Here is a 9,931-nt window from a genome sequence, read left to right as displayed (position 1 = left end):
TTTTGCGAATACAGACTAACACGGCTGTTACTCTGAAACCTGCTTCTTTTAAAGGGTTTTAAGCTGCAGGGATATGATCACAAACGACGTATGATGCAAATTTTCTCTAATTTAGACAGTCAGGTGCCATCAGACCTCTTTCTCAAATAGTGGAGTTCCAGAAAATTACTTTCCTCCAAACACACGACTTGCAACAAAACAGTCTTAAGAGCAATACAGGTCTCAGTGCAAAGTTTTAGCAAACATTTATTTTGTTTAAGCTAAGTCACAATACCATAATTTATTTGCGAAATCGGTCTACAAATATTTAACTACATAATACATTGATCTGGTGGTCAGAGAAGTAATAAATAAAGCCATGTATAGCTCTGTAAAAATAAGTTTGATAGTCATAACTTCTTAAAATATCAGCAAAATCTAATATTTCCCTAAGGGTCATATGTCAAAAGTAAACACACACAATTTTCTTCAGAACAAATCATTTTACATAACAATTTGCACAAATTTAAATATGATCTACACTTTAAATCTCATGTACAAAACAGGATGTGAAATTAAATGACTGACATCAGTGCTGAGAACTAGTGCTACAATAGCAAATATAATTCCTGGTTAAAAAGAAGAAAGATCAATTTTTAATGTGCTAATTCTAATCACAGTTCAATGGAATTATCCAAAAATTTAAAATACATGCAGATACAATAAAATCTTTATTCTCAAAAACCAGACAAGTAGAACTTATGGTCAATAACATCATTAGCTGCCAAAACTGGATTATTAGTATGTGAGGCAAATCACATTAAAAAAACTTTACACCATCAAAAAGCTAAGGTTGGTACTGAGTCTACTTTCCATATTAACTATGCAACAAGTCTTTAAAAGCAAATCACAATTTGAAGAACACACTATTAAGTACTCTACTGATCTACATCGGACTTTGTACATTGTACTCTGACATTCAATACCACTTTTGAAAACATTACATTCTGAATACAAAACAGTTAACTATAGGTGAGTTGTGTACTTTCAGATAAACTGCTACAAATGTAAAGCTTTACAGAATGTTGATGTACTGAAATACACACAGTAGTTTCAAATATTAGGCCCTAAAGTATGAAATATAAAAACTTAAGACCTTAATGGAATTTCTGTTAAAGCCAGACAGCTTGAGGTCCATCATAAAAGATCATGTCAATCAATAAAGTAAGGTGACATTCTTCTAAGTAGCTGCTGAAGACTGGACAATAAAAAGGAGCCGGTCAATATTACTAGCCTCTAGAACGGATGACAGGATTTGTTAAACTATGCTAAAGAATGCAAAGATATTACTGCCCATCTCGGAATGAGCCATTTAGTGATTAGAGCAAAGTACGGGGAATCACAAGATCTGGGTTTTATTCCTATCTCTGCCACTGACTTGCTGTATGGTCGTGGGCAAGTCACTCAAACTCCGTGCCTCAGTGTACCCATCTGTAAAATGGAGTGATTACACATCTTTGTAAAGTGCCCTGAGGCCTTCAGATAAAAGCCAGTATCACACAATCACTTCCTATGGAATGAATTATGAAGAATGGAGTAGAAGAGCCTAGTAGGTGAACAGTATGGAAAATAATATTGTATGGAAAAATATTAGTAAACTATATTTACAAAAGTAACTTGAGAACTGAAATACACCACCAGATTAGCCTTCCAAAAGCATTTTAACTACTGTGCACATTAAATTCAGAGCATTTACAATCACTGAATTTTTGTTTGTGCTCTTTCAAAATAACTACTTTTGAAGTTAGCAGACTATACACTGAGATAATTGAATATTGGGAAACAATACTGATTAAAATAGCCAATTTTAAATAAACTGCCTAAGCATATTTGCCTTGTCTATTTATAACATTTTAAATTTTCTACTGTGTTTAAAATGAAACATTTCACTATACCTGGGATGTAAGTAAATACAAAAATATATTTTCCTGCATGCAGCAGGGTGGGGAAGTTTGGGAGAAGAGTGTTGACACAAAAGGGCTGGTTTTACCAAAAACTAAAAAAGTGACATAAAAAGAGACATGGGAATAATATGAATATAATCCAAAAGTAAATTTTATGGTAACATTTTAATGTAAGTCTGTAATATGCAATTCTTATTATTCTTATATTAATCTTTGTGTTTTTATCTTCAGTACTAAATATAGATTACCTAAAATATAAACATTTTATGTAAAATATAAATCATATTCATAGAAAACAGGCATGAATGTACACTTCAGGTAACAGTTACACATCCCTGTATTTCCTTATTTAGGACACAATTATGCAAAACTGACTCATGTGGGTCACCTTCTCCCCCAGGAGTTGTCCCACTGAAGACAGTGCAACTATATGCTCTAGTAAGGTTTGTTTGCAGGCTTCAGTCCTTAGGCCCCAAATTCACAAAGCACTTTGCTAACTTGGGACTTTAATACCTAATTTCAGAGTCTACTTTGTACCCAGATCCTACGAGCACTACTGAGGGTAGTGATTTTTACTATGAATAGTCCCGTTGCTATCAACAGCACTACATCTATTAGAGACCACAGGGTTGAGCCTGTAGGACCCTAACCTAGGTTTTTAAAGCATAAGAATGAAGAAAGAAGTTTAAATACGGCATTATTAGTTTGGAAGCCTGCACATAATCATACAATTTATTTTTTTTTTGTAGACAAGGGTTGGGCTTTTTGTTGTTAAATCAGATACTTTGCAATTTTCAACAAAAACTTTGTAAGGATTCAGGGTTTTTGCATTTGCATATGTAGCCACTTAGATAGCATGAAGGATTAAAAAGGCTCACACTACATACTGTCAATTGCAAGTTAAACCAATTAACTAAGTTTAAGTTATCACTGACAAGTTGGTGCCAAAGATCAAAAAACCCTATATTTTAAAATGGCCATAAATATGGATTTAAAAATAAATCATAGTAATACAAGTTCAATATGACAGACCAAAAGAGAGATCAGGCAAGTAACATGCATTTTTAAAATAGTCTTCTTGTATGCTTCAGCATTAAAAATTAAAAGGAAATTTACAATGAAAATTCAATGAAATGTTAAAATCCTGGTTAAACCCCAAAACAACAAGTTGAAGACAAAATGCCAAATTCTGCTTAGGTGGTTATATGCAATTCCCCTGAAGAAAACAGGGACACATATGTGAAATAGCAGTTTTTGGCTCAGCACAAGATTTTATTTTAACACAGCTTTTAAAAAATATTAGAAACTGGTTCTTCTGAAATGATGGTGCATATTATCTGTTTAGGTATTTATACTGTGCTCATTGCTATGGCATAAATGCTTTCCCACCATACATCCCCAGAACAGCCTTGAAAGTACTGCATTACAAAAGTTAAATGATTTCTCAGACTTTCCTCCCTGAGGTTACCTTTGTCTCAACACACTTCAACAAATCTTACAAAGTCAATGTCATAATGATCTAGCTTGTTAGCATGGTAAGGATACAAATACAAACACCCACCAAAATAAAGTCGCTTCAAAGCTTCCTAACATCACTTTGAAATAATCCTCTATTTTATACACACTTAAGTGACTGACCTCCCAAAGACCCACTGGGGACACGGACTTCAAGCAAAAAGCACCCATAAGACTTAAAATTTTAGAAAAAAATCCAGATCTTCCTCAAGATAGATTTATTGCTGCTTATTGGTCCTGAGAAAGCTTTAAGCAACAATACATTTGGAAGTATTTTATCTGCTGCATTTTTTGTTCTGAGGAAGCATGTGGGTCCTGAGATTTAAAAATAAAAAAAATTTCTTCTTATGCGCTCGTATGTGGAAAATGCTTTACTGTGAAGATCAAATATAAACTACTCTGCCACTGAAAATTTGTCAGCACACTACATTTCTTATCCTCGTAGCAATTTTTGATTTTTTAAACTGCACTTTAAAACAAAACAAAACACTGAAGGCAAAGTCCATAATATGAAAAGCTAAGAAAGAAAACCACATAGCTGTAGAGAGTTATGGGTCCTTCATTTTGGGGTGGCTTTAAAGGGCTTCTGATTTAATGAAGTAACTCCCTTCTTGCCATTAAAAGCTATGGTATGATATTTTTTGGCCTGAATGTGAGAAAATTTTTCATACTACATGAAAAGGCAACTTCAGGCAATGAAATAAATCAACAGTAAATTAGAATGCTCACACCTTTGTAAAAAAAAAAAATTAAAACATGGACCCACTATCACTACTTCTCAAGAAAAACATTTGGTAGCCTAAGTAAGATTTTTTTAATGTCAAATTTGCATAATGCTCAGCTCAGCTTCAATATTTTAAATAATTACTCAATTTGCTTTTATAAAAACTCTACAAAAAGATGTTTTTAAATGCTTGTAAAAGTAAGCGTTTTCACTGATAAAATTCTAGTCATGGATAACGTTCTCTGAATATATAGCTAAATCTCATATCTTATTTTACAAGTGTTTTTTTCTGAGTGTATGGTCTAGATAAATTACTCTTATTCTTCTAAACACATGATCTAAAGTTTTAACATTGCACATTTTTATCATGTGATTTTTTGTTGCTTAGTAACTTTCAATGAGATAGTGCTTAGTAACCTTCTAGTGAGCTGGTGTGAAGTGATCTATAGGTTTTATTTCATTGGTCATTGGCTCTGTCCATGTTTTCCATTATCCTAGTAAGACGTATGTTCAGAAGTCTAATTTGACTGTCAATATGGTCAATCTTCTCCTCAAGGCTGCTGCTGCTGTTTCTCCTCCAATAAAATCCAACGGGTCCAGTCATGAAGTAGACTGCTACAACAAAGCACAGAGGCAAGACTGCATGCTCTGGTTCTCCTTCATACTTCTGGAGGATGTATACACATGAGAGGGCAAACAGAGCAACTCTTACAATCCAGAAGAAGCGACCAAACAGCATATGTAAGAGACAGAAGAAGAATCCAAGGAAGATAGAAAAAAACCAATAGGCAAGTAAAACAGCACCAATCAGCAGAAGAACACGCGTAGGGTTGTTGGCAACTGCTGCAGGGCTGAAATAATGAGTCAGGTTGGAAGCTGAAAAATAAAAACAAATTTATGAGAAATTAAAAGATAGTTTAATTACATCCAGCAAAGGTAAGTGTAAACTGTGAGCATAACAACTGAAGGGCCATATATCTGCAGAAGTTTCAAGGCTGTGGTTTCTAGAGAAAAAAAAAAGGGGGTGGGGTGGGGGGTGTGTGACCAAATTACTGGATAATGATAAATACATATGTACCCCCGTGTGTCTCTTTCATATACCAGCAATCATTAGATTATTTCTATGGTTGTGACTGAGTGAATTCACTTCAGTTAAAGAGAGGGCCACACTAGTCCAGGGCATAAAGTTTAGAACTAAGATCAAGGGTAAATATGGTCTTCATGTAGTAACATTTAGATATTATTTGTTAAGCTGCATTCAGCATCACACAACAGAATAGTACATCCACCTTTAGGATCACGACTATTTCTACCCTTTGTTTCTTTTCATTCTCCTCCCCCTCCCCCATCTTCCTTTGTTTCTCTGCCCTTTCCTTGTGTCTTTCCTTTTCCCCTCTGCATTTCTTTCCCTGCAGCAACTCTCAGTTTACCCTTCGGACTTTTTCCTCATCCCATTCCACCTGATAAAGCGATCAGCAATAAAATAACGACAACATGTAAAGAGATTAATGACAGGAACTCCATCTGCACGCAAGACTGCTTAAAATTATTCAGCTTTGTGGAGTCTAGATCCCAGAACCATTAGGAAAATAACTTAGTTGGAAAAACAGTATTTTAATTTTTAAAGTGTCTATTTTTGCTCTATTACAAAAACAAGTCATTGTAATCAGAGAGCCACATATCCCAAACTTTTCCTTCAAAATTCACAGAACACTGGTGCAAGGTGCTATTTCCTAGGCAAGGTTTATAAGCACAAACGAGTGTGTCACCATATTAGAGCACCTGGGCAAGCCACAGCAATATGCCCTTGTTTCGGAAAAGCTAGGAATTCAGTCAAACCAAAGAAAGATATTACATTAGAAGTGGAGAGAACATTCTACTACTAACTATTGCAAAGCACATTATAGAAAAGTGCTCCGTTAACTTCAACAAGGTTTCCATCATTAAATGACACACTTAGTGATAAAAATCCTCTTAATTTATTCCTGTTCCAGCTCCAGTGTCTGATCTACAGCAATCCTAGGACCCATGGGTCTTCTTTTCTCTCTTACAGATAGGAAAGGAGTCACATTTACAGAGTGCTCTATATGACCAGACTTAGCATTAAGAATGTTACAAATATCAGAGATGGGAGTAAGAAAAGGGAGAAATAAAGAGCAGGGAAAACAAGAGAAAACTTAGGTACAGGCAAGGAAATGTACAAAATGAAGGAAGGAAAAAAAATGTGAAAATACCAGGAAAAATTATGCAGATCTTTTTCATTCTTTTCTAAAGAAAACTTTCTAATAACTGTCCTCTCTTCAGAGAAATATTTTCAAGGCACCCTCATCATGCTAACACAGTAAAGTGATTAAGCTACACAAACCCTTTAAAAGTTTTATTTCCCATACCCCTGCCCAGAGAATTTAACAGTGTTGAGTCCTGTTTACAGAACAAACATAGCAGCAGTGCAAAGCTTTTCTCATACTGCTTTACCAAAATACTTCACCTGCTTCTGGAGTGTTGAGGAGCGTTGGGATAGATGGAATTTCAGGGATTACATTATAAGAAAAGGAGAAACAAACTAGAGGTAGAAACTAGTCCCCACCAACACTCTAGAAGGGGTAGCTACCTAAACCAGCCCTCACAGTTGCATACTCTTGGTGCTCCAGAAACTGTCCTCTCCATTCTCTTTAGTGGATGACACCCAGTCACAAGTCTCAAAACACCCAGTGAAGAACAAAGATTAACCACTAACCTGTCCAGATTTAGAAAGCTACACAAGACATCTCTTTGCCCAGATTTTCAACTCAGTGAACTATCAGCTCTTGGATTTTAGCTCACTGGTCAGATCTCTTTCCATTCTCTGCTTCAAAGCTACAGAATGCAGAGTAGCAGGATTGTTTTACTTCTTTTGTTTGGAAGTATTAATGACAAAATGTAAACCCTGGAAGTGCTCCCAGAAATTGCGGTGATGGATGATTTATAAATGCATGTAATAACAGGTATCAAAGATAATACAAATGCAAAGGTAATACATACCTTCTTAATATTCTCCATCCTCCCCATACCTGTAAAAACATCCATAAGGATTACCTGCATAATTTTGGGTTTAATAGACATCACACTTACCATCAATTCCAAGAACATCCAGCACATCAGTCCATATTCTCCAGAATGTGTCTACTAATACATCCACACCGTAAACAAATCTTTCTGTCAGCCTTGAGAAAAACTGTAAAATAAAATGCTACTGTAAAGAATGACCATTGGAAATCAACCTTGAGGGGTTTATGCAGTTTATTCAGTTTTCAGTACATCTTAAACAAACAAACAAACATAAATATATAAATATATATATATATACACACACATATATATAAATATATACATATATTTCCCTTTACCATAGTATCTGCGTGCCTCCAAGTATTTAAAAATAAATGTAGCAAATCTTTCTTTCGTTCCAGATCACAGGAAAAACTGAATTAACATAGGTTTTTGTTTGCCTGCTTGTTCATATTTGTGTGTTATTTGCAACAAGTTCATAACTGGTGTGTGAAAACCAAAAACTCTTTCAATGCAATTCTCAGATATTTACTGAAAACCTGACAGGTCCATAAACAATGTGGACAAAACTACACAAAACTTTAACGACAGTGCAAATTATACTCATTCAATTCAGCAAATTACATACCTTCATGTTGTTATGATACAGAGGGAGTTAAGATTGGGAAATGTGAAGTTAGAAGATTGAATGAGAAAATGAGTACACCTGAAGGCTGATTTGGTTTCCTTTGGGAACAGCCTAATCTAAATTTGTTTTGAAGATTACTCTACTTGTTAGTCTTATTTCAGTTCTTGTGTGTATCCCTGAAGAATCTGACCTGAATCCCTAAGAAGCCTTCTGAAGGTTGTCACTATAAAATTCCTGAACAAAAAGCTATCGAGATTATAGGTGAAAAAGATGGATATTTGGCTCAGCTTGCTTCATCTAATCTAGCACCTGCATCTTCCATGCTGCTCCCTAATTTACTGCCAGCTATTGTGCAAGAACCTTCTCCTGGCCTCCTAGTGACATCCAGCTCAGCCTTCCTCTCTCTCCATTTCAACAATCTTATCTGAACACATTTTCTTCTCCTCCTTGCCCAAGTGTCTTGATTCTTTCCCTCTGACACTTTACTGTATTGAATACAAACAATGCTGTAACTATATTTCAAAAAGCACTGACACAAAACTGAAATATATGCTCTGTATAAATCGTTTAGTATTGCTTCTAATTTACTCTCCCAGCACTAGTTTAATAATCCATCCTATTTGTACTAACAACGAGAAGGAAGCCAAAGATTTCTCATTCAGTTTTTGCTTGGGAGGGTAGGGAGTTCTCAAACCCAGTTTTTCTTTGCTATAGAGCACTAGGGGACAGAGGGCCCTGGGTCCACAATGTGAAAGTCATTGGCCACCGCTTCTAAACAGCACGAACCTGCGCTAGTATCTGGTGGATCAGAGACGCAGAGCAGCCACCCACAGAGGGAGCCCGACAGCTCGCAGCGCCCTCCCCGCCCCGCCCCATGGCCCCCGGGAAGGCTCTTTTCCTTACGATGGGTTAATCCTAATCGTTAATCCTCACGATGGGTCTCCTTTAAGTTTTCGGGGGAGCAGACTGTCCGCGCGGAGGGGGGCTGTTTCTACGCTCCTACACCAGCTGAAAAAGGTGCACGCCCCGAGCGTCCCCCCTTCCAGCCTCGCCCCACGCCCCCAAGAGACGCTTCGGGGTGAGGAGGCAACGAAGGCAAGCGGCCCCCGTGGGGCTTTCAACGATTCCGGCTCCCACCCACCCACCTCCACCCCGGGCAGACCCCCGCCCCCGCGGCTCCCGGGCAGCCTTAGTCCCCGTAGGGCTGGCGCGGGGCGCCCGGGAACTTGCGGGGCTTGCTCGGGGCGGGGGGGCCTGCGCCGTGGGGGGGGAGGGGGCTGCGGGGAGCGCCGGGGGGGGGGGCTGCGGGGAGCGCCGGGGGGGGAGGGGGCTGCGGGGAGCGCCCGAAGCCGGGACCGGGGCGGCGGCGCGGGATGGCGGGAGCCGGGGGGAGGGATCGGCCGCAGGGCCCGCGCCTTTTCCTCACCCCGCTAGGGGAGGGCAGGGGGCTCGGGGCTCGCCGAGGGCGGGGGGGGGGCTCGCCGGGGGGCTCGCCGGGGGCGGGGGGGGGGGCTCGCCGGGGGCGGGGGGGGTCTCACCTTCTGCAGGGCCCGCACGTTCTCCTCGCCGAACAAGCTGCTCACCCCCTGGTAGATGCCGCTGGCCGCCCGGCGGAAGCTGTTCTGCTTGTCGGCGCCGCGGCTCCGGGCCGCCCAGGCTCCCGGTCCCACCACCTCGCCCAGCAGCAGCAGCAGGAGAAGCAGCGCCAGGCCGGGCACGAGCCGCCCCCTGCCTCCCGCCGCCATGTCGCTCAGCCCGGCCGAGCCCCCCGAGCGCCGCCGCCTGAGCGCGAGGAGCCTGTGGCCGCCGCTCCCAGCATCCTCCCGCCCGGCGGGCCGCGCAGGCTCCCGCGGCGCCTGCAGCGCCCCCTGCGGGAGGCGGAGTGACAGGGCCGGTCCCTCGGGGCCGCCCGCCCAGGCGCCCGCGGCGAGCCCGGGCCGCGTAGCGCTCGTCGCCGGGCGGCGTGACGGGCAGCGCCCACAACGCAACACACACACGCTGCACACCCCTGACCTCACAATACACAGAGTGCACACCCCTCACCTCACAGTGCACACCCCTGACAGTGCGACA

General features: G+C 40.5%; 1 protein-coding gene across 1 annotated transcript; it reads right to left on the bottom strand.

The window, feature by feature from the left end:
• Positions 1–220: 220 nt before the first annotated feature.
• On the bottom strand, positions 221–9,702 carry BRI3BP (BRI3 binding protein). The gene is made up of 3 exons (XM_073312283.1): positions 9,397–9,702; positions 7,294–7,396; positions 221–5,058 (listed from the first exon to the last, which is right to left on the bottom strand). Exons 1-3 carry the CDS (start codon positions 9,601–9,603, stop codon positions 4,640–4,642), a joined length of 729 nt encoding a protein of 242 aa, XP_073168384.1. The 5' UTR covers positions 9,604–9,702; the 3' UTR covers positions 221–4,639.
• Between the last annotated feature and the right edge of the window lie 229 nt (positions 9,703–9,931).

Source organism: Lepidochelys kempii, chromosome 15 (assembly GCF_965140265.1).
Source record: "Lepidochelys kempii isolate rLepKem1 chromosome 15, rLepKem1.hap2, whole genome shotgun sequence".
NCBI lineage: Eukaryota > Metazoa > Chordata > Testudines > Cheloniidae > Lepidochelys > Lepidochelys kempii.
Note: the sequence above shows the minus strand (reverse complement) of the source record. Positions and strands in the feature narration are given on the sequence as shown.

Excerpts from the sequence above, each read along its gene's own strand:
- BRI3BP (XM_073312283.1), bottom strand. The coding sequence starts at position 9,603 with ATGGCGGCGGGAGGCAGGGGGCGGCTCGTGCCCGGCCTGGCGCTGCTT. Across the intron at positions 7,397-9,396 it reads ACGTGCGGGCCCTGCAGAAG|TTTTTCTCAAGGCTGACAGA; the intron begins GTGAGACCCCCC and ends TTTATTTTACAG. Across the intron at positions 5,059-7,293 it reads GGATGTTCTTGGAATTGATG|CTTCCAACCTGACTCATTAT; the intron begins GTAAGTGTGATG and ends TTTATTTTTCAG.